The 25009-nt window shown below is 33.1% G+C and overlaps 1 protein-coding gene and 1 long non-coding RNA gene across 4 annotated transcripts in view; one reads left to right on the forward strand and one right to left on the reverse strand.

Moving 5' to 3' along the window:
• Nucleotides 1-1407: 1407 nt before the first annotated feature.
• LOC105337771 (retinal guanylyl cyclase 2) overlaps nt 1408-25009 on the reverse strand; it is a 39055-nt gene continuing 15453 nt past the window's right edge. The window contains exons 2-19 of one of the 3 annotated variants that reach the window (XM_011442666.4): nt 22877-23482; nt 21272-21356; nt 19694-19796; nt 18437-18550; nt 17054-17131; nt 14288-14392; nt 13720-13791; nt 8791-8947; nt 7571-7720; nt 7270-7441; nt 6714-6854; nt 6134-6326; nt 5657-5831; nt 5322-5420; nt 5122-5213; nt 4888-4970; nt 4134-4148; nt 1408-3861 (exon numbers count right to left, since the gene is read on the reverse strand). In XM_011442666.4, the coding sequence (XP_011440968.3) occupies nt 3333-3861; nt 4134-4148; nt 4888-4970; nt 5122-5213; nt 5322-5420; nt 5657-5831; nt 6134-6326; nt 6714-6854; nt 7270-7441; nt 7571-7720; nt 8791-8947; nt 13720-13791; nt 14288-14392; nt 17054-17131; nt 18437-18550; nt 19694-19796; nt 21272-21356; nt 22877-23482 (2969 nt within the window). In that variant the 3' untranslated portion in view covers nt 1408-3332. The remainder of the gene's footprint in view (nt 3862-4133; nt 4149-4887; nt 4971-5121; nt 5214-5321; nt 5421-5656; nt 5832-6133; nt 6327-6713; nt 6855-7269; nt 7442-7570; nt 7721-8790; nt 8948-13719; nt 13792-14287; nt 14393-17053; nt 17132-18436; nt 18551-19693; nt 19797-21271; nt 21357-22876; nt 23483-25009) is intronic. The other 2 variants (XM_066069201.1, XR_010708551.1) reach the window with 2 other exon arrangements.
• On the forward strand, nt 18421-21380 carry LOC117690004 (uncharacterized). Its single transcript, XR_010708552.1, has 3 exons — nt 18421-18554; nt 19724-19882; nt 21242-21380. It is a non-coding gene; the product is annotated as an uncharacterized lncRNA (long non-coding RNA).

Below are 25009 nucleotides of genomic sequence, written 5' to 3' on the forward strand. Positions count from 1 at the left end.
AATTCTTGACTCTCAATGAGACGCCAACTGGCAAGAATCGATACCACCTACCTTCATTGGCATACATGTAAACACGAAAACAAGTAAAAGATTACTAGATATAATGCCTGTATTAACTATGTTGTTGAGATATGATAAATCTTTGATTACGCAACATTCTAACATATAATTACTGAAAAAAGTTATGAACGCTGCTTATCGATAAGGCCTATTTACCGGCTAGATTATTAATCTTTGATTTACACCACTGCTACGAAATAAAAAAAAAGGCCATGCATGGTCTTGGAATTTAATAACACGAAACGGTACAATAATACAAATTGTAGAATTCCAAGATTGTTTTCGCTCCTCTTTGGAGGAACCATCGTAGATAGTGGAAACAAATAATAAATTGTCAAGAAAACAAAGCAAGACTCTATAGAAAACAATTGGAATCTCGTTTGCAACGCTACAAAGAACCCTAATGGCCAAAATGTGAACTTGCGGAGAACGACAACGCAAGATGTGAATTCTCTATGTCCACGAGATTTGATTTTCATTAGAAAGTCGGATTTTGTGAGCTCATCTAGAAATGATTTATTGTATTTTGCGGGGAATGACGGTCTATTTGCTATAATTGGTGATCAATGATATTGGACGGAGAACCAACCCATTCAGAAATTACTCCCATTTATCAACCAAACAGTAGTGTAAACAAAATGGAAATTCGTTTATCATCCCTCCATTTATCTAGAAAAATGTAAGCTATTATGGTCAATTCTTGTTGTTCTGAAATGCCTTGCTTTCTTTGTCCATGGTAGCTTCCTACAAAGTTTTAAGAGAAGTCATGCTGACCAAATGGGCTTTCAGGAAATCTTGGTGCACGGGAACAAGGTATTGGTTTTATCAACAAGGTGATGGACCATGCTTGTGTATACTATAATCACCCGTTTACAAACAAGGAAAAACGATTCGCATAAAGAGAGACCTGTTTGTTTGTTTGCTTCCACTAGCTTTGTCAATGCTGCCGTCTTTTACAAAAATTCAGATTACTGAGAAACAAATTGACAAAGTTTGGTTCTCAAACGTCTAAATTTTGAAAAAGGCACTGCCCAATATATCAGTTTGACATGACTTGTTTCAACGGCTTTTTAAAGGAAAAAAATTTCGTGTTGATTGTTTTCCATGTTTAAGAAAAATTGTTAATAATTACTAGTTGACGACGCTCATTATACAACAGAAGCTGTCCATATTTAAAGAGTAAATCAAATAAAATAAGATCAATAATTTATTATCTTATCATTTAGCTACATGTATATATAATAATTGTTCGTGAGGAAATAAATTGTCTGTATTGATATATCATTTGGATAAATGTTGCTAAAGAATGTGTTCGTTTTTTGACCAATAAAATAACTGATATGGGGTTTGAGTGTTTATTAGAATAACATTGGAGATTTATAACAATTATCAAGTAATAAAACATCAGTACAACATTTACATCAAGAGAAATCTGAAAGACATGGCTACGTTCATATCACACGATAGGCTTACAAAGTAATGATAAAAAATATACCCCCTATCGTCTACATGCGTATTACAGCGTAAACAACTACGGTTCCATTAAAATATCAAATTGTGAAAATATATATGTTATAACTCATTAAAACCGATGGTAAGTTTTGATTTTAAAAAAATCCGGAATAAGGAAGGAGTCTTCTCGTTTTCAGACATACTTCTTATATTGAGAAAGTCATGAAATTTTAACACAGTCAAATTATTAATAGACCATATTACCAAGTGAAAGTATCAGTTTAATCAAATTTGACCTTCTTTTTTCGCACGAAGGTCAGGTCAAGGTCATTATCTCTCTTTCCTCCACTTTAAGGATGATAAAAGTAGATGTAGTTATATGTTGTTATGTAGACATCTCTTCAAGATATAAAGTATCTATTCTTCAATGAAATGATAAATAATCACAATGTGTATAAGTTTTTACAACTAAATTGATCTATTTATAGAATGAGCGTTTAATAACGTTAATAAAAATGTAATTTGAATGGAAAATCATATTTTAAAATACGTTCTTAAACCCAAATATCTTCTGATTAGTTCGATTTAGTTGAAAACTAAGCATTAATGCTAGATAAGCTCATAAATGTATACCGTAACTCTGAATTACAAAAACGTGATATTTTCACACGCCAGTGTTCCGCCCAAAATAGTCCTTGTTACAATCTAAACTCTTATGCCAAGTTGTAAAATAGTAAGAAAGGAAGAATTATATAATCTTTTAATTTCCTTTCATCTTGATTTAATGAACATTTAATCAATTGTTCTTTTGATGTTTTGACAAATCAAAAACCAGAGAAGACCCCTTCTTTAATACGATTTTTCTTCATCTTTTACCAAAAAAAATCATATAGAACGCTAAAAATTACAAAGATGTATGTAAAGTTTCAGGTCTTTATTTTAAACCTGGAAACGTCTGGCTTGATTTATTTCTGAATGATGGTTCAAAATATTGTTTTTGGCACTATTTATATTGCTACTACATGTAGTTTAGAAATAAAGATAAATTAATATTTCATTGTACGAATAATTTGATGGATTTTAAGGTGGCTCAACGAATACGTCAATATACACGTAATGTGTATATAATTATGGATGTACAAAGCATTTGCTTTTAAACTATATTTCACCTGTAAAAATCAATGTTAGCTCTGAACTATTTTACGATTTTTTCCTATATTTTGGGAGAAAAGATAGGTCTTAACATTAGTTGATTGGTAATGAAAATATCCGATTGATATTTTACTTTTGTGAAGAAAAAAATCATTGCCTACTTTTTATATCCAGAGATTTCAAACTAAATTTATACATGAACGTATCACTCATGATAAACATATATCAATCAATGAAAATTTCAAGATAAAATGAAATAATAAAGCCTAAAATTTAACGATCATAGCATAAAAAATTGCCGAAAAAAATTGAGCCACTTCAAATTTGCATTTCGAAATCCTTACCCTTGACCTTAAGTACAGTGTTTTCTGTAAAAATAAGTCTGCACACATTTGTTTCATCGAAAAAAAACCCACCTGATACTAGATTTCCAATCTATAACACAAAACGGTTAATAACACACATATTAAGCTTAAAAAGAAACACGTTATGCCTTTACAAGAATATTTCCATCACTTTTATTTGAACTAAAGGGAAGACGGATTATATTGTCAAAAGTAAAAGTATACTTGTATAAATAATTAATATGTCCTTCCTACGTAAGAGTAAGGAACAATAAATAAGGTTAAATATGGCGTCACTTATAACTTGGAATAAACTGGTTCACACTACACCTCGGCAACTGGTGACAGTTTTCCCGGCGATCCTTTAATGGACCCGTTCTCGTCATGCTTGGACAAGACGGTCATATGGAGCTCCGAGGTCGAGATTACGCTGGTTTCCGTGGAAACACTATCCATGGACGCGTTGGAATATTTACTCATTCGATAATTATTACCTTTTTTATTATCGAGGGAAAAATCTTTCCGCAGTAAAGAAACTGTATCACAGTGATTGGCTGCACTGTCAACTTGCGTAATATCCGGGGAATGAGACAATTCCGAATTTTCTTCATGCTTAATTTTGGAAACATCGTTGATGTTTGAAAAGTTATCGTTGGTGTGGGTTTTTCCTTTGTGGACGCCTCCTTTGGTTTTGCCCGCTCTGTCCTTCGAAGCTGTACCACGTGGTCCCCTCGAGGCGGCCTTTTGATCTTTAGAAGGAGAAGTAGCTCTTGAATCCACATTTTCACTGGAATCCGACTTTTCTTTCAAGTCTGTTGTTGACGATGCGTTTTGACTTAGAATTGACTCAAGACTGAAATTTAAAAAATTGTCAAACATTTTAAACGGATTCATTTTGTCCCCTTCATTTTACATTATTTATAACTGCAACATACATAATTAAGGACGAAACATACGTTAATAATACAAGAATAAAAGAAAAAGGAAATAAAAGTCATGTTCAATAAATGTAAATTACAACATCGATGTTGATTTCCAGACAGCTCGTCGACTGTGTTGTAATAACAGTTGACTGTTATAATAGCAACTCATTCTGAAATACACATGTAAAAACGCGTGTCTTACCCATGGTTGCATCCACTGATAGCGTGTGGGAAAATTGAATAAAAACAACTTACTAAACATTCAAGAACAATCAGTGTTGCTCAAATGAGATGTTTTATATCAACCGCGATGATGAAATGTATTATATCAACCATGATGAAATGTATTATTATATAAAAAATAATGAAATGTATTATATCAACCATGATGAAATTTATTACATCAACCATGATGAAATGTATTATATGAACAATAATGAAATGTATTACTTAAGTATATCAGCTATGATAATGAAATGTATCACATCAACCAGGATGATAAAATGTCAAAAAATCAGCCATGATGACGTGTGTTTATATCAACCATGACGAAATGGAAATATATATTGAAATTGAATATTAAAAAAATGCATGTTGTAAATAAACCATGATAAGTTGGTGACATGTTATATGTAATCCATGATTAAATGTAATATATGAACAATGGTGAAATGTAAGATATTAGCTATGATGAAATGTGTTTATATCTACCATGATGAATTCTAACATAATAACATAATAACAATGGTGACATGTTATATACATTTATAAACCATTATGAAATGTAACATATTAACCCTGATTAAATGTACTCTATCAATCTTAAAGCAAACTATTATAGATATGGTTTTTGGCAAAGCAATACTACTTGAATGACAAAGGTCAATCAAATTAAGCAATTACTTATTGATGTTTGCTTCTACTTATCTAATTAAATGTACTTTATTTGGACTCACTCGTGCAATGGAGGGGGTTCGGGAAGGGGTTTTGTAAATCCATCCTTCCCTGTTAACCAATACGTTTTGGCCAAACCTTTACCCTGCAAACAAAAATGAACACGATCACAACTACTAACTTATCATAGGTATATACTAAAAATCTACTAAATCTAGTTCTAGAATTTTTTTCAATAAGTCGTTGAATGAATTTGCACGCCTTTGTGAAAGTGTAATGTACGTATTCGTTTAAACCTTTAATTCCACCTCGCCTCTATATTCGATACGATATCCACCAAGACTATCCAAGACATCTTTAGTCATCTCACTGATATGTATTCTGAATGCTACAGATATATAACGATTGCTTATTGAAACATTTCAATGACTTAAAAAACAAATCAGATTCTAAGACAAGCTTTGTAAATTTTAATCAAGATTCAATGTCAGCGCACCTGCTCCTGACGATTCCATTCTGGAAGCTGTGTTAACGGTGTCTCCAAAAAGACAATACCTAGGCATTGTCAGACCGACTACCCCAGCTACACAGGAACCTTAGGATCAAAGATTGCAATAACTTAAACAACTCAGAAACCATTTCAAACCACATTCGTATTCAGCAGAGGGGTGCCCGCAAAACTTTGTGTTACAGATAAGGGAATTTTAGCGAGCGCTCTTAAGCAATCGCTCTGTTGAATACGCCTTAGAATTTGTTCCCTAACAAACAATAAAAATCAAGTAATAATAAATTGTCTACAATATTTTATAATCATAAACAAAAATCCAATACCTGAGTGTAAACCAATGCGCAGACGTAAAGGAACTTCCGGCATGTGACGTATGGTAAAAGACCCGCACTGACTGAGCAGATCGAGAGCCATTGTACCAATTTCACCGGCGTGGCGATTTCCATTCGCCATCGGAAGACCGCTGACTACCATGTAGGCATCTCCAATGGTTTCTACCTAAAAAAAACCCCAGAAAATTAACTTTGATTAAAAAGTAAATGAGAAATATTTGATTATCAATCGGTCAATCAATCAGTCAAATTTTCTGGTAGTTTGTCACAGCATCAAGTTTTAATTGTTCTAGGAATCAACGAAATTATACATATCTATGCGCGAGTAGTTATTTTCTGATTATTATCATACGCTTACAAAAGAACGATAATAGAATTCTTATATATTTAAAAAAAAACCTTCTTTAAAAAAACAAAAAAACCAAAAACAACAAAATAATGAAAGGTTGTTAAAAAAGCTGTATTTACCTTGTAGACATCATAATTATCAATGGTAGCATCAAACATTGTGTAGAGATCATTAAGGAGGTCCACCACTTGCATCGGAGTACTACGAGCTGAGATTGTTGTAAAACCAACAATGTCGCTGAAATAAATGGTCACTTCTTCGAACTCTTCGGCCTCAATCGGTCGGCCAAGTTTCAGTTTCTCTGCCACAGATCTAGGAAAAATTTATACACGTTTATCAACTTTGTAATTGTTAAATATGAAGTAACTGAATACCCTTTCTCTCCGTTTTATTCTAATTTGTGTATGCAAAAGAGATTTCTGTCCACTATCACTTATATTTTTATTCGGCGGAAATATGGCACGTAATCTATGTTGAAAATGAGTGTATAGTAGCCTGGAGGTCCTTAATGTTCGTGGATTTCGTAAATTTAAGAGTTTCGAAGATTATGTAAATTTTAAAAAAAAGACTTTTCAATAAAAACTGATAATTACATAAAACTTAAATAAAACATTAAATTTCGAATATCGACTCAAAAAATCGCCACCCCCCCCCCCCCCCCCGAACTTAAATTATTCGACAGAATGATTAAAATCTCACGGAGGAAGCATGCGGAAGAGGAGGAGGTCCGTCTTCTTCTTCTCCTCCTCCAGCTGTACCGTCCTCTCCTTCACCAGGTCCTCAAGGTCATTGGAGTACTTCTCCAACATCCGAAACATGGAGTCGACGATGTTCGTCTTCCTTTTAACGAAATACGGAATACACTTGGTTTCAATGTAAAATTGAACTTCAACTTTATTTATATTTCTTTTGCGAAATACGAAATAATTTATAGAAATTGATGTTATGGTATAATTTACATAAACTTTATTCATCTAGCTTTACGAAATATGTAAAAAACTTTATATTTTTTGAGTGGAATTAACTTGACCTTTCAGTCAAAATGGACCGTCGCCAATGTGTGTAAAGGCAGGAAATACAGTACGATTGTGTCTGATTTGTAAATTTTGAATTTAAAACTTAAAATCCGTCTGATCGATATTTTTTCATAGTATATTTTTTTGTCGTTTGTTTTTTTTTTAAATGTGTTTTTCCATGTTTGTTATTTATCATAGAAAATGTCATTTTTTAAAGGCATCGTTTCAACTTGACCTACTTTCCTCCGGCAATGGACTTGAACTGCTGATAGATGTCCTCTATGGTAGGCCTGAGATCGGGACTTTCGGACCAGCATTGCTTCATCAGCACAATGTACTGAGGCTGGGCTGCTTGAGGTGACACTTTTGGACGGATTAGTGGGGGAGGGTTACGTAATCTTTGTATTAACTCTGCAATATCAAACGAAAGACATTGCATTTCAATCTATTGACATTGACGATGCAACATTGCAAAAACTTGATTCTTTATTAGATAGTTAATAGTAATATTTGCATATTCTTTGGTGGTTTTCTAAAAACCTTTTGACTTGTATTCCAACATCCCATAAGGCGGTACTCGAAGAATCACTTCCTGCATAATGATAGCGAGGCTGTATATATCGCCCTTTTCGGAACCTTTCGTTCCTGGAAACGGATCACGTAAATGTTCCGGTGCTATCCATAGCAGTTCTATAATTATGGAATATAAAAAAAATTAATTTAGCAATTTGAACAAGAACAATGTATAAAATGAGATACTGGGTATCACTGTCATTATTGTCTGACGTCACAGCAACAAACACGTTTGGAAATTGAAGCTAGCACCGTCATTTCATTTATACTTTGGAATGGGGGCATACTCAACATAGTAGTGACCTCATCTCATCTCATTCGCTGCAGATTCCCCAAATGGAGTTAAAATAATTCATCCAAACTTGTTTGAAAATGCGTATGTACTATAAGGAAGACGTCAGAAGTTCTCCTTTTTGCTTACAACAGAAAATATCTATATCTCACTTGACAGGTGAGATACAGTACATCAATAACATGAATGATCAACAGGCAATAGTCTATCATGTGCCATGTATAAATTTTCCGGAATCTGCACCTTAGAGGGTGCAAAATTACCACCTTGGCACTGGCATAATTATCTGGCACAGTATTCAAAGTTTATGGGAAAAAAATATGGAAATCTTAAGGAGATATAGACCTACTCCATTCATGTCACATTGTCTTTTGAAATTAATGGTATACTATTGATCATAACTTTATCCATTCTGTCTTTCACAAACTTTAAGTCTAACAGCATCTTAAGGAGATATAGACCTACTCCATTCATGTCACATTGTCTTTAGAAATTAATGATATACTATTGATCATAACTTTATCCATTCTGTCTTTCACACACTTTAAGTCTAACAGCCTATATACTGCAATTGGATAAAGTGTCATTTCCTGATCTGGAACTATTGAATTATAAACCCGAGACTTCTACTTTTTTCCGAATAGAAAAATTTTAAGGAGGCTGGATGGTAAACAAATAGAATTACATCAGATATGTTTAAAAAAAAATTAATTTGACATTTTTTGCTTTATGCTATCATAAATCAAAGAATAAAATCCAAATGTTTTAATATTTTCTTTAATCCGTATACGTAGCTCTTCATCGAAAGGAAATAAAAAATAGTCTTAGATGGCAACGGCCATCTAGCCCTCTTAAAAAGATTGTTATAATATTTTGATTTTTAAAATCGTCTTACGATCTGGATCGTAGTTGGCAGTCATCTTAGCACATTCTTTGAATCCAGGCATCCCAAAATCCGACAGTTTCAAGACCCATCGACTGTCTATGACGCAGTTCCGTGACTTCAAGTTTCCATGGGAACGGATTGGAGACCCTTGGATAAATCTTAGACCCTTGAAATTAAAAGAAAGTCCAGCTGTTGAACATCTTACATAATTTCAACAATAAAAGTAGGTTTTTAATATTTACAGAGATAAACTACATTTGAGAAATTCATATACTGTTTCAGAATTATAAAATTAAACAATTTTAAAATCTTCAGTTACATAACCTATCGTATACGTTTGATAAACCAATTCGTTCCTTATTTATTGCAACGACTTTTTAAATTTAAAAATTAGATTCATATCGTTAACATATCAATGGACACATGTCTGTTCTTTAATGGCAAATCATTATCGCGTACTGTTTAAGATATTATCAATAACATCGATCTATGTACTGTATCTGTACTTTGTATAATTATCGTACATGTATTATCACTATTATGGCTTCATTATATCTTTTTAAAGAAATATTGATCAACTTTGAAATTTATTAACAATAATATTTAAGAACGATTAGTGATACTGATTTATACGGAGACTGCACGACAAGACCGTGTGAGGTGCTAAGAGTAAATTATATACTCAGTAGTATGCACGATGTGCAGGTGCATAATATAATCAGGTGCGCTATAAGTATTCAGGGAAACCTTTAATCTCATATTTAAAAGAAAAGAAAGAGAAAATAACATCAACACCAGCTTCACCCCCTTGTCTCTAGGAGAACCCACATTTACTTACCACAAAGATGATGAATATGATTCTTAAAAAGCATATCATCAGCAAAAAATTAGCAACATGTTGCCATAATTAAACTAAAAGATGAGTATGACGAAGCAAAAAAAGATCACTGATTTTTTTTTACGACATAACAAAATGCGTACTGACTGAAACCAAAATTTAAAAAAGAACCCTTATATAAGTGAAAACAAACACCGTCGCAGAATGGATAATCCTACCATTTTGAGGACATTCTGTGTTGTATTTTGCTGAATATAGCAACGCCTTACTATTATAATTACACCAAAAAATTTAGTTTGGTAAAATAGCACTGTTTGGTCGTTTCGGGTTTCACGACGTATTAACAATTTACGTACTGATTGAAACAAAAAAAAAAGGAATCGAAGAAAAGAACCCTTACATATGCAAAAACAAACACCGTCGCAGAATGGATATTCTTCCATTTGAAGGAAATTCTGAGCGGTATTTGCTCACACGCAGCTTTTATTACGCCGTCTCAGACGACACGCAGCATCGTGTTGCAATGATAAGTCTTTAAGCATCCCTAAAACTCTCTAAAATACTGTGCGCGGTTATAAGGGCTGGATAATCGTTGCCATTTTTAGGATATATTTATTTCCTTTACACGACGGGGTTTTCTTAAGGAATAAAGAATCATTCTTTGAGTATTATGAGGAGATCAAATACGGTCAGGCGTGATCACAACTAATAAAGGTCTAAAGGCTTTATAATAGATTTGTTTACGCCCGACTGTATTCGATGATCACCTCATAATATTCAGAGAATGATTCTTTATAACTTATATTAACTAAGTGTTCAGCAATTATACGATTAAATATTGAAATAGTCATTGATGAAATATATTGAATTTTACATTACAAAGTCGATTCGTAGTTTTATCTCAGACAAAAACACTGGAAAATGTAAAAGTCTTTACTAAAAATTATAGTTTATGGCCGAAAACCATCATATCCAAAAGATTAAAAAGATTTGATGGCTAATAAGTTAACCATCCAGACTTTTTAAAACGAACTGAGAGAGAGAGAGAGAGAGAGAGAGAGAGAGAGAGAGAGAGAGAGAGAGAGAGAGAGAGAGAGAGAGAGAGAGAGACTGAGACTGAGACTTTGCCATGGGCAAATGCCTGGATAAAAGAACCCACTTTCATCATTTTAAAAGGCAGCAAACAACACTGAGAGTGCCATTGTTGTAGTGCTAGGAACAGATATGCATCGCTATTGATTTAAACTTTGCTTAAGAAGTATGAAAAAAATATGGATGACAATGCAAGTGCTTCGCCTCGACAGACCTACACGACAACGGAGGAGGCGGATTAAGAAAAAATATATCGTTAAAATCAATAAACAAGAACTGAATCCCACGCATCGATATCTATTTGATGTTCTTTATTTGAATATATTCATGACTCAGTACGAAATATAAATCTCTCTAGGTAGATATATATCACCACTCGTTTGTTTGTTTGTTTGTTATGAAATATTCAATCACTTTAAATATTTAAATACTTTGCTTGTTTTGGTACACATTTGACCTGATATCTAACCTTGCTCTAGACACAAAAAAAAACGTACCTAATGGCAAAATAAAATAAATGCTTTGTTATTGTTTACGTATTGGAAAGATAAAACCTGGTGTAAATTTTGTATCAGACTATGCAAAAATTTCATACTGTCTGTGAAGCCATAAATTGCAGACGTTATGAGTAATTCTAAACGAGATCATGATATTTATAGCAAATCTTTCGGAGAAATTTTATCTACAGAATAATATGACACTACTAGTAAATAACACTATATTGTCTTTACCTTTATTACTAGCAGTCTTTTCTGATATTTTAGTAGACAATATATATCTAAATATAAGCCTTAGGTTATAGTTTTACTAATAACTTAAGCCAATAACTTAGCTTAAAATTGTGAGAAACCGACAGCTAGCTATGTATTTTTTTTCTATTCCGTTTGACGCTTACCAAAATACAGTGGTGGAAAAATTCGACGAACTTTCCCCTAATTTGATGCAGTTAAAATAATTCAGTATAAATGGCAAAAGAGGAGAGATTTTAAAATTCTATAACTGAAAATAGTTAATCCATATGTTATAAAACTTATCATTTTTTTTTTTGACATTTTAAAGCTGTTCGCTTTAAATCAAACCAATCAATTTAATAAAAATAAACATATGGCCGTACGTTACACAAGATGTAAATAAATATAAATATCGACAGAATAGCTGGATTAATAGTATAACAAAACATGTTTTTAGAAATTTTGTAATTCGTAGTAATATCTTTAGGGTAAATTAAAACCATGCATATCAGAATCTGAGTCAGTTAAGCAATTTAAGACCAGATAGATAGGGTTTGATGCAAACGAAATCAACACAGTAGGCGTTAAAAGGGTTTTTAAAAAAATGTTTTGCATATATACATCAGGCAACGTCTCTTGATATTCACTAGAGAATAGAAGGAAGATTTACTCGGCGTATAATCCCACCTACGTTATAATTGCAGACATTTAAACTCCCATGTTTTTTAAATGAAAATTTAATTTGTCATTACATGAGAAAAAAAAATAAACTGATCAAGTAAATTTGACTTCAAATAATGGCTTCAGATAAAACCCTATATTTTGTCTTAAATTGCTTAATTACTGAAGAAACATGCATTTTCCAAAACATACTTTGTTGCGCTAATTTAGACATTCTGTCCATATTATTTTTATGTCTTTGATATCTTGTTTCTGGGTGACTCAGGTGACCTACTGCAATTAGTCTTCGTCCGTCGTCGTGTGTCGTCGGTCGTGTGTTAACAATCTTATATTTTTAACTTCTTCTTCTTCTTGAAAACTACAAGGCCAATTGCCACCATTTTTGGATTATATGTAAAGCATGTCTAGGACAAGATGAATCTAAATTGTGAAATTCATGACCTAAATTGTGAAATTCATGACCTAACCACCCTTGGGGCCTCATGGGGGATTGTCAGATTCGTTGCCCCTGGGTCGAGTTTAGGTCCTAGAGCGGGGCCAATACGGCCATATAGTGAAAATGTAATAAATTTTAGAATACCATCTTCTCTACTTTCGCAGTGGTAGAAGATGAAATATGATGTTCATAAAGCACTCCACATATATCATGAATATCATGGCTTCTGGGTCAGGAGTTCAGGCACTAGGGTGGCGCCAATATGGCCATAAAGTTAAAATGTATTTAATCTTAGAAAAACTTCTCTACAGCAACAGCAGAGGGAGATAAACTAAAATGTGAAATTCATTACCCTTACATTTCATGTACTTACAACATTGCTGCCACCTGGTAAATTTCAAAATCGCAATTTTTTTAATTATAATTTTAAATGGTTTGAGAAATATTGGGTAGAGCATTCTTATTAGGCAAAAACGGTCTGTAAATTAGGCATAATGTCATGAATCATTTTGCCTTTAATTTTCAAGAGACGCTATTGGTATTTTAAAATTGCCTGCGATTTGTAACTATAATCAGAAGACAGCACATTGGAAATCATCGGCAAACCAATCAGAGCTAATTTCGTTACTCAGTTTTAGCTAATACCATATACTCCTAGATAATACGATAATTCGATTAATCTAGTCACCGCCTCTGGATAGTAAAAGATGCATCGACGACCGATCATTATGGAAAAGAAAAATTTATCTTTTTTTCATCACATGAGATCTCATCAGTATACCGTTATCAAAAGTAGCATTTGTTTAGTGATAAAAATTACAAATTTGAATGAACAATCATTTATAATTTTTACCGTATATCCGGGGTTTTTTTCGCGCGTGTCAATCTGATACATTTTTAATTGGCGTCAGTTATTTTTGCGATTAAAAGAGTTTCTTATAGAAAATGATACAAAAAATAATTTCTGCGTATTCAATTATTTGCGATTTAAAAGAGATCGCGAAAATAGCAAAAATTAGATCATCGCAAAAATTACCGGATATACGGTACATGTATATATAGGTTGACATCTGGAACACGACACCCCTGCAGTCCGCCCCAATAATCACCACACAGACACACACACAAATAATTGCAAAAAACTGGTTTTTTGTACTCACTCTTACTGCATCTGAAAGTAAGGAGACTTTGAAGTCCCAGTCCAGTTTTATGTTTTCGTTCTTCAAAACATCCTGAATAAGTAAAAAAAAAGTTCGGTGTCAAAAAGATGTAATACTTCTACATATATATGCGATTTTGAAAAAAAAAAATCAAACATTGTCATTATGAAATCTGAAAGTAAGAGATATTTTGGTTATAAAAAGTTTTAAAAATATGAATAGATGAATATAAAGATAGGTTATTGATTGACTGAATATCCAACTTTGTAAATGCGAAAACTCAATAATGAAACTATTTGGATTTTTAAAAATCAAACGGTAAAGGCAATCATGCGCGGATCAAAAAAAATCAAAGTTATTAAATTTACTTACATGTATTATATAAACTTAACAAAAAAGGCTTCGGATTACCCCTTTTTGAACTTTCACCCCACCCACCCCCCCCCCCCCTTCCAGCCCTTTTTTGGAAAAAAAAACTGGATCCGCGCATGCAATCCATTATCCCAGGGTTACGTTATTAACATAAAGTGTTTGACTGTCATTTCCGGTGTCCGTATGGAACACTTACCCACAGGCTTCCTCTACTGCAGTACTCAGAAACAAGCGCCGGTCTCAGGGGATCAATGAGGAGACCATACAAAGGATTCACATTCTCGTGGCGTATGTCTCGTAACTGCAAATGAAGGATATCTAAAGAGTGAAAAACCTAATTAAAGTTCTGATCATGCCGCGACTTTTGATGAACTTGCAAAGAAAGAGCGAAGCCATTCCGTGATTGCAAGGGTACACTGAAAGGGAACTTGATGGATCGATCAGCGTGTACATGCATGCCGAGAAACGTTAAATGATATAGCTTTTAATGAATAAAAAAAAAAGAAAATACGGTATTGCCCGTAGGTTTATTATCATTAGATAATTTTGTTTGATAGTTTAACAATAAAAACGAGCTGTTTTAAAACTGACGGAAATTTTTTTTTAAGATAAAGTTAATATGCATACTTGTATTCTCGACAATTAGCACAAATTCGTACACTGCACGTTTAAATAACGTTTAGTAATTATATCAATTAATACATTGTATTTTAATTTATGTATTCATGATACTTTTAAACTGGTTTTCGCACCATGCCAAGTATATATACATGTATATCAATTCATTTTTATTTATGTAATAAAAAATAAAAAATATTTCTTACAAATATCATACAACTTTTCTCTAATTATATATCATTTATCCTACCAACTCCTTGTCAATGATTATACAAAGGACTTCAATGAAAACAGACTTTCTTTAATATGTTTATCAACTTTTCAATGATCCTACAAACAACCTACATATACGTAATTCATATAGCAAGCCAACCAACCTCACACTGAGCATGCAAACATCCCTGATTGATCCTACAAACATCTTTTCACCAATTCAGCAAAGAATGATCATAAAAACACCCTTTTGCCAATTCTACAAATGGGGCGGGTCCAGGATTTGATGTATGAGGGCCTCCATTTTAGGCAGGGGGTCTGGGGGCCGCCTTCAGGTCCCCAATTGGGTCCATGGCAGAGCCCTGGTGGGGTTTCTAAAGGGCAAAGCCCCCGGAAGCTCCTGGATTTTAGAGATTTTGTAGGGTAAAATTGAAGTCTTCAATTTATACTTTTGTGATATTTCTTCTGGTGAGTATACTTAAAAGTTAAACGATTGTTTCCAATTTTTAAAGGTTTGTAAATTTAAAACATCCATTAATCCCATCAAAAATTTCTGCCTGGCATAAAAGTATATCGAAACATTTCCCGTTATCTTTATAGAGGTCCAAAGGCGGAGCCCCCGGAAGCTCCTGGATTCTAGAGATATTGTAGCGCAAAATTGAAGTTTTCATATTTAGACTTTGGTGATTTATATTTCTTCTATCCCACCAAAACCACCTGCCTTGCCGAAATATAAGAGACATTTTCTTTTGTTTTTTAATCAGTTAATCGGTTTTAAAAAAAATCAAGTTCTATGGGTCGATGAAAATAAATTAAAAAAGAAGAAGGATGCCAGCTTGTATTACAATAATCATGGAATAGTCTTTAAAAAAACCTAATATAATCAATTACTTTAAGGTGGGTGACAGGTCAAATTTAACCCTCAAGGAGAGGTTACACCATTGGACCCATGGGTTTTCTTCTTACTACTCCATTGAAATTAGTCAAATGTAGAGAAATCCCTCGAGTTTCCAAAAATTGACAATTAAAACTCGCAAGTAACACATTTTTCTTTGCCAGAAGGAGTATGATTCAACTCAATTTTCAAAATTTTAGGGGAGCGCGCGCCGGATGCGCCCCCCTTGAATCCGCCACTGCTGAAGATGTCTGATCCTACAAACACTCTTTAACCGATTCAGACAACAATCCTACATATCACACCTTTTCACCAGGCAATGATCCTACAAAGCCTTTTCACTAATTCTTTAAAACACCTTATCATTGATCCTAGAAACAACCTTTCACTGATCCTCTGAACGGCGATTCCACAGACAGCCCTTAATACATTCTACACAGTCTCTCACTTAATCTACAATCAGTTTTTGTTAAGTATTTCCTATATGATGTCATTCTGTTTGTTTTTTAGATTTAGTAAATGACAAAATTTATTACATTTAATTCTTAAAACTACTAGTATGTATTTTCAGTAATATTACAGCGCTGGTTGTGTATGTATGACAACTAATAGTTTCTGTGTTTCCTGTATTGTTACAAAATTAAAGCAGTATTGGGATACAGATATGATATTTCTGTACGCCTTTTCTGTATTATTAGTGCTTATATTGTCATATTGTGTGAGACCAAACCAATCATTGTACGCATTTCGTACATTACATCAGTCCTGCAAGATGTGGTGCATGGCAATTGTTATTATCGTTGGTAGATACTTGTATTTACTGTATTCTTACCATTGTATGACAACAATTATATTTTCCGTCGGTATTATTCTGTCTGTAAGACTTTTTCCTGCATTGTATTGTTTTCTTGTGTTGCTGAACAACCAATTGCAACTTCTCGGGCCTTTCCGGCAGAGGTCGGAAAAACAACTTCAAATGTATTACGTAGGCGTCCATGACAACCCGACCTTTTCAATAACACGACAATTTTTTTTTTATCAACTGAGTTTCATTAAATTCAATTACATATCCTAAAATATGGCGTTCAATTATGTCTTGACAATATAAGTTTATGGAAAGTGACTCCATTTTGTATAAAATTCTAAAATCCGATGATGTTAGTACATTTTAGGTGTTTTTCCATGCTCTGGTGGAAAGGCCCATGAAGTTGTGATTGACAACAGATAGTTTCTTACCGTTCGTAAATACGATAACAATTTTCCTTTCATTTCAAACCCCTTCACTTTAAGCTCCTTCACAAATACGATGTCTCCCTAAAAATAAATTAACACATTTTATTCTGCATGTTGTAAATAATTAGCAATCCTTGTTTGACCGTACCATAAGATGTGCTTAACCCCATTAACATAAATCAATTTAAACATTAATGAGTCAGAAAAACTATTCTCTAAAAATAGCGAAGTGTTTTCTTATTAGAGCACTCATCTCGTAATGACCCTAAACAATTCAAAATAATATACGAAACACTGACAAATTCTTAAATAACCGATTATAGAAATACAATTGTTGTTTTGTGTGTCGAAATAAACAAAATGTCATTAATGAATTACTACAAAAGAAAATCCCTGATGTTAAATGTAATCAAAAGTAAACAGTTTTTTTGTTTTGCTTTCAAAGACGGATAAATCAATTTATTTTAAAACTACGCATCAGAAAATTTCAAATAGATTGTAAACAGAAATACTACGCATGTGCGAGTTTGATTTTGTCTCTTATTAAGGAGTATTAAGTCAGTAACCCGTATGCACATTCATCACAGAGGGCGCAATAACACATCGGTAGATTCATCACTCACGATTTACATATAAAGCCGCGCACTTATTTTTCTTGGACACGCATCTGCAGCGTTAACCCAGCGCTTGCAAGTTGTGCCGTCCGTGTCATTATGACAAATGATCGTTGAAAGCAGCTTATCTGAATAATTTGACAAGAAAATGGCCCGCGAAGTGAGTTCTAATCACCGACTGAATGAATATAAATGAACTTATTATCGGGATATCAACACTGTGCATTTCGTTTTTGCATGTTTCTTTAAAAAAGTTTCAAATGGTGTGGATCAATTCGTGTAGTACTCAATCAAACTTGCATAACGTTTAAAAAAAACCACAAAACAATTATTCAATTTATAAGCGTCTTTGTTGTCTTTCTCGTTTTAAGTTTTTATTAACCTTTTTCAGCATATAGCCATTTAAATAATGCGTCAATGGCAAAGATTCATCTTGAGAAATAAATGGTATTACTGTGTAATTCGACCTGAGGTAAATATAATACCCAAAAGTAGCTCAACTAAGCACTGGTAATCGCTTGGTAACCGCTATCGTTTTAGAAAATTGCTCTAAAATAGAACATGTTAACTTATAAAATTCCCATTGATTTGGATCAATATGATTAAATCAAAGGTGAAAGCAAATCAGGAAATGTTTGATTTCCTATTCGGATATTGTTAACTAGGAATTTAAGAATTATTCTCTCCTGCACATATTTGTTGTGGTTGCTTAAGTTAGCTTGTTTATTTAAATAACTTTATCTTCTGTAAGAGGTGAACAACACGAGTTTACCTTATACCGTGCAATTTCTGAGAACTCGGAGAACTCGTGGAGACTGGCCAGTGAACGGTTTGACTTTTCTGATGCCTTCACCAAATCCGGTTTGTCTAGGAATGGACCATTTATCTGTGTAAGTAAAAGACATTTCTATAAAAGATGAACCCAACAGTTTTAAGGATATATTAAGTATAGAAGCATTGCACGATTCTTTACATTTAAGTAATCAATGATAGAAATACATGTAGTACGTTGTGGTAGGAATAAATCATAATAAAGTTTCAGCAAAAAAAATATTTATTTAGAGCTAAACCAATTGCTCCAAATACAGATAGACACACAATAATATATATACTCTTTTAAAAGTATTTCTAATTTAAAGATTCAAATATTTTTTTTCTGAAATCACTGATAACGTATTTCATATTAAAAAAAAACATGCAATTGCTTTAAAGACACTAATAAATAGTTATACTGTAATGCATCTTTGCTTGAAATGTGACGCATCCTTGACCAACATTTTGGACCGGAAATCATTATTACAATGCTGAATTATGTAGATTAAACTAGAGGTTTCCTAGATTATTTAAGGAAGAAGGAATCATTCTATGAGTATTATGAGGTGATAATTTTGGTCGGGGCGTGATCAAATCCAATAAAGCTCGACGGGATTTATAATAGATTTAATCACGCCCGACCGAAATTATAACACCATAATATCATAATATTCAAAGAATGATTTCTTATTACTTACATTCATAAAATGTTCAGTACATGTAATTGTACAAATACATATCATAATATTAATTATGCAAACCCCGCTTGCGCCACAACAGTACGTCATTTAAATTTATTGGACTGTACAGTTCAAAGTCGATTCGTACATGTAGTGTTATCACAGACAAAAACGCTGGAAAATATAAATATTATATAAATATGCCTGTTTGGGAGGGTAACAGTTGAAATTGACGCTTCGCGTCGGTTGACAATGGTTTTCTCGGGGTGTTGAATGAATTAATTTTAGAGAAAATTTTACTGCTTTTATATAGAAATGACATGAATTCTACGACGAACCGTACGCGCATAATTTACGCGCAAGTAACAATTTGTTGCGTTACCCGTTGCCAAGTGTGTTGCTAACGCTGAGGGTAATAGAACGGATTGTCAACTGCGTCTAAACCAATCAGATTTAAGTATTTACAATGAAAATATAATAAAACCTATTATGACCAGATTATAAGTACAGTATCCTACATTAACAGTTCTACGCACCTTTGCTGATTTGGCCTCTTTCTTATGTAGGTACGTCAGATCTAGCACCTCCAGGAGAATCTTGTTGGGTCCTCGTGTCATGTTAATCTTTCTCTGCTTTTTCCTGACACAGATACAAAGAACAATTACTGAAACATATGATATAATGGGAATGGGATTGAATAGAGGAGTTGGGGTGTTTAACTACAGGTATTTAACGAACACTTGCTGGGTCGATGTCATTTGGATTTGTGGCCTTTATTATTGTAAATACCCAATTTTTTGTGAGGACTGTGCGGACTGTGTTTGATGCTAATAACTTTTTTTTCCATTTGTACGTGGTAGAAGGTCAGTCATGTATATCTTGGAACATGTTGTCTCATGAGTTTTGAAATCTCCCATATTCTGGTGTTCATCATTCTGTATAATGTGTTTTTTCTATAGATTTTTTTTTATGTGTTTGTAATTTGAGGCATAGTTTGTAACAGACAAGACGTATCATTATATTCACTTTGTTTACGTTATAAATGTCTAGCAGTGACCCTCTCTTCTATATGATTCTGTTTTTTGCCATTTACTTGATAGATGAAGCAATTTCCATTCTCAAACTCTTTGTTTTTTTGCCCGCAACATGAAAAACACATGCTGAGTTAAGATTTCTAAACAATTTCCATTCTCAAACTCTTTGTTTTTTACCCGCAACATAAAAACACATGCTGAGTTAAGATTTCTAAACAATGAAACATTTTAAAAATATACATAATGAAAATTTGTCATTTTCATGTTCTGTAACACGCATTGTTACTTCTTCTATAGAAATTTCGCTTTCCATCTATCGGGAATCTAATTTTTCAATTTGAATACGATCACTTTTCCCCAGTATATTATGTTCAATAGTTTTCTCCTCTCTGTGACAAAAAGTATGCACATTAGAGGGATTTTTTTTTTCAATAAAACGAGTTGAATTTTTTTTCCCTATATGTTTCGATGAAATTACTTGCATTCTTAACTTGACATATACATAATTGTGGTATATTTTGACGTGGAAGTATAAATTTGTATGAACTGTATATAATTATGTTTTTATGCATTGTCGTTAGATTCTTTGTTAAAAAATTTAGAAAAACCACGATCGCCATAGATATGCGAGCGAGTCATAATTGTTTCTTCTGCTTAATACACGGTACATATGTATACTGAAACACTCTAAACCCATAAGGACCATTTTATCAAATCAATGTACGTCGTTAAATCTTAATTTTCAACACATAAACAATACGAAAGACGTTTTAATTCTGAACAAAATCTCAATATCAATATTGATCAAGAGTAATAACTCCGCATCATTCATAAAAAGCTTCGTTTGTTGCTGAAGCATTGTTTTTAATTCTGTATCGAACCAATGTATTTTTTTTTTGTTATTGTGAAAGTTAGTTAGAGAATTTTTTTTAGCTCTATGTACTTATTATCTAATAGTTTTGCCTGTTGTCACATACATTGTAAGTCTTTTTGTTTAAATATTATAAAAATGTATTTGATTTTGAATTGAATTTTTTTTTGGCATTTTAGTACAAAGATCTGTCTACCAGGAAACCTTACCAAACGAACATGAAGATCAGGACACCGACTATAATAACAACCAGCAGGATTATAGGGACGGCCACTGCTACCCCCAGGTCGATATCTGAAATATTTATAAACATCATCATCATCATCATCATTGTCATCATCATCATCATCATTTACCTTGATTTTTTTCTGCCTTGAGTGATATGAATTACAAGGATTATTTTTTTTAAAGAAGTTTTGAAGTTTTATGAAAAGATCTAATATGCCATTAAAGAACTTCGTGAAAAGAAATATAGCATGTAGTTACATTTAGAATAAGTTCTTTTTATAGAACATGTAAAAAAAAAAAACCCATAAAACAAATGTGTTATTAACCGGCGAGATAGTTGCATGATTATATGAAAATATTCTTTAAAAAAGCCCCAAAAACAAAACAAAAATAATTTATTGTTGGCTATACACAATTAAGAAGTTGAGCCTCAACCATACCAAATATTCATTTTTCTGTAGAAATATCAAACACTGTAACTGTATAATACCCTTTAAATGTGAAACAAATGTCACTTTTTAATAAACAAAAAATATATATAACCATAATACCCTTCACTCATTAATTTTATTTGATACTATTAAGAAAATGTGTAAATCACAGGCATTTAGAACGTCGTATCTTTAGACTCAATTGTCATTAAGGACGGTGCATTGCATGACCACAATCACTTTACTCTTGTCAAAGATATCTATCCGCCGCGGATAAATCTGAGGAAGACAGATCCGCACGCTAACAGATGATTTTTCTGGATTACGATGTCACAACGGATTGTTGCGGTTTACTTCACTCAGAGAGTCTTTTGTGATTGGTGTGTTATGCTAACTCAAGTCACCTTTCTAAATGTTATTATCAGCTTTTGTTAATAGATCTTGCATCGGTTTCCGGCCAAGCGCCACCTATATGTACACATAATATCTACACCTGTAATCTGTCTAGGACTCTGGGCTTTTTTATACAAATAAGAAGTTGATGCAATTGTAGTGTGGATGATCAACGAATCAACCATAAGATCTACCTTTACATTTTTTGACGATTTCTTATCTATAAAGTATCATTTACATGTAGTAAAGAAGAATTCCAAATAATTTGGATTCAAAATTCAAATATTTTGTAGTATCTTTGGCTCTTCCTTTAAAGGAGATTAATATATTCTTAAAATGGACATGCTCATATAGTCCTCTTAACTTCATTATACTTTCATCTGTTCGACCGAGAACCATGCACTAATGAAACGTAAACAGATATATTCTGGGCAGACTTCCGTTATAAAACTTAATGTGGATTTCAATCCAGATTTAATTATATATAAGACAAACCACCCAGAAATGCTTTGCAAGAAACAAAGGCATAATTCGTAGTAGGTCATGGCAAAATCAAAATGGACCTCAAATAACTGTTTAACGATCTCCCATCGGCGGTTAGACATAAAATTCCCTCAGCCGTACCTGAGAAGTCTATTCAATTCTAGTAATATGACACAGGGGCATAGTTGGATTTGACCCTGAGCTCTATTTCAACCATAGAACTATAGGTCAAAACGGGTTATAACAAGGAAAGAGTACTGTTTGCCAAATAAGCATTACCTTCTTCTGGAGTGCAGTTTGTGTTCTTGAAGCACGGATCTGGTAATATAACTTTGTCATTCGTCCAATCAATGTCACTAATTCTCCTAATGTTCCATTTCCCATTTAGTTTATACATGAGTTTGCTGATTGTGAGCTTCCATAGCTGTTCCTCTATGTCAAGTAAGGCAAAGGAAAAGTACCGTTCTCTGTTTGCATCGTATTCGAACGGTTCACCTCCTCTTACAAATTTGGTTTCTAGAATATCCACAATGCTCTCCTGTTTCCTGAGATATAAGGTATTGTTTACTGTACTATTTTTATTGTATGCACCTTGTAAAATGCATGTTGCAGCATCGCGGAGGGATTTTTGGACGTCATCGTGCGGGATGAGTTCAAAGGTCACGTTATTGAATATATTTGTGACGTTAAAAATCGGGTGTAACACCAAGATGGATTCGTAAGTCTGAGCTCCCATGTTTTGGACAGCGTCATCGATGATGCTCGTGTTGAAGAAAGGTGTTCGGGCAATAAGGATGTACACGAAATTATTCTTTTCTATTCCTAGCCTATCCACTGTGTAAAGCAGCTCAACTGCAATCTCTGGCTCCATCAGAAGAAGAATGGCTGAAAAAAAGTTTTTTTTTAAAATATTGATTAGAACAATTAACAACAGATATCAGTATAATCTTTAATAAGAATTTACAGAGTGAGAAGCAAAAAAAATGATATGAATTTGCACCAAAGTCAGATTAATTCCGGGTTGCACACGGAAAACGGTTCGTGAATGCGTCTTTGCCTTCGAACAGATTGGTTTAATCAAAATAATAAAATTACTTTACATTTTAAAGATATAAAAATGATAGTATCATTATTAATAGATAAAAAGTATGAGAATTAAAATACTGAAAAAAAACGAGTTTTATTGTGCGAAAGCATACACAGCCAGTTTGAGTGGAGTTGTTCAACATCTGAAATTGAAGATCTGTTTTGTATTTTCGCTCTTTTCGGGTTTATTGTTTTCAATTTAGAACTGGTTTCTGTTAGGATATCAAGTGCGTCTGCTTTTACACATGTAATTAGGTTATTGTTGCGTTTTTTCTATGTTTACCATGTCTAAACAACACTGAAGCCTCTTTTTTAATCACGTCAGGAGCTCTGGGGAAACTCAATTTTCCAAGTGAAAGGATCTCGTTAGAAAAAGTCCCCTGACATTTTTTCAAATTTTTTTTACATTTATCACGATCTATGCAGGACAAACAAAAGAGAGCTTCTTGCAGCAGAGTGTTTACGGCTGAACTATTCCAAGGACGATATTGATAGAAAACGCCATCTTCAAATCTAACGAGTTTTCTTTCGATTCATCATCAACTTTAAACAAATTGTTTCTGAATTCCTGTAAACAAATATTATATTTATTTGCTTTTCCCAAACGACCCTTCAAAAACAACGAAATTCATTGTGGATTAATCATCTTAATAAATACTGCTTATAATTTTCATTAAGAAAATTAGATATTATAAGCCATTTGAAGCCGATTGTATTTCAAATCTTGAATCTTTGCCCTTTTAACCTTTCAGTTCGTAGTTGTTCAGATGCACAAAAATATGAAGCCAAGGTCGAACTTAGGAAACTGAAAAAGCCATTTCAAAACAATAATAATGATAAAAATAATAGTATCGTAAGTAAAAAAGATTCGTAATTACAAAATTAGCTACGTTTCATGTAATCACAGGGTAGTTTTTGTTCTATTATACATGACACTACCCATCTTACTTATGGTTGTAAATCTACTGACATGGCCGAATCACAATATAACCAGTTTAAGTGTATGCGTATGAAAACGCATTCTCTAAACTTTAAAACCCTGCCTTCTTGACGTATTATTACTACTTATTTAGCAGAAAATTACAACAATTTCAATTCGCTTAACGTAACATTAAAATCTATGGACATTGTCTTACATGCATTATCTGTACTTAACGGTTGAAAATGACACTAACGTGTATTTAATTAAAAAGCTTCCTAATTTATGATTCTATTACAATTTGGGCAGCTTTTGTTTTTTGGTTTTTTTTTTAGCTCACCTGAGCTGAAAGCTCAAGTGAGCTATTCTAATCACATTTTGTCTATCGTCCGTCTGTCTGTCCGTCT

The sequence above is a fragment of the Magallana gigas genome, chromosome 8 (genome assembly GCF_963853765.1).
Source record: "Magallana gigas chromosome 8, xbMagGiga1.1, whole genome shotgun sequence".
NCBI classification, from domain to species: Eukaryota; Metazoa; Mollusca; class Bivalvia; order Ostreida; family Ostreidae; genus Magallana; species Magallana gigas.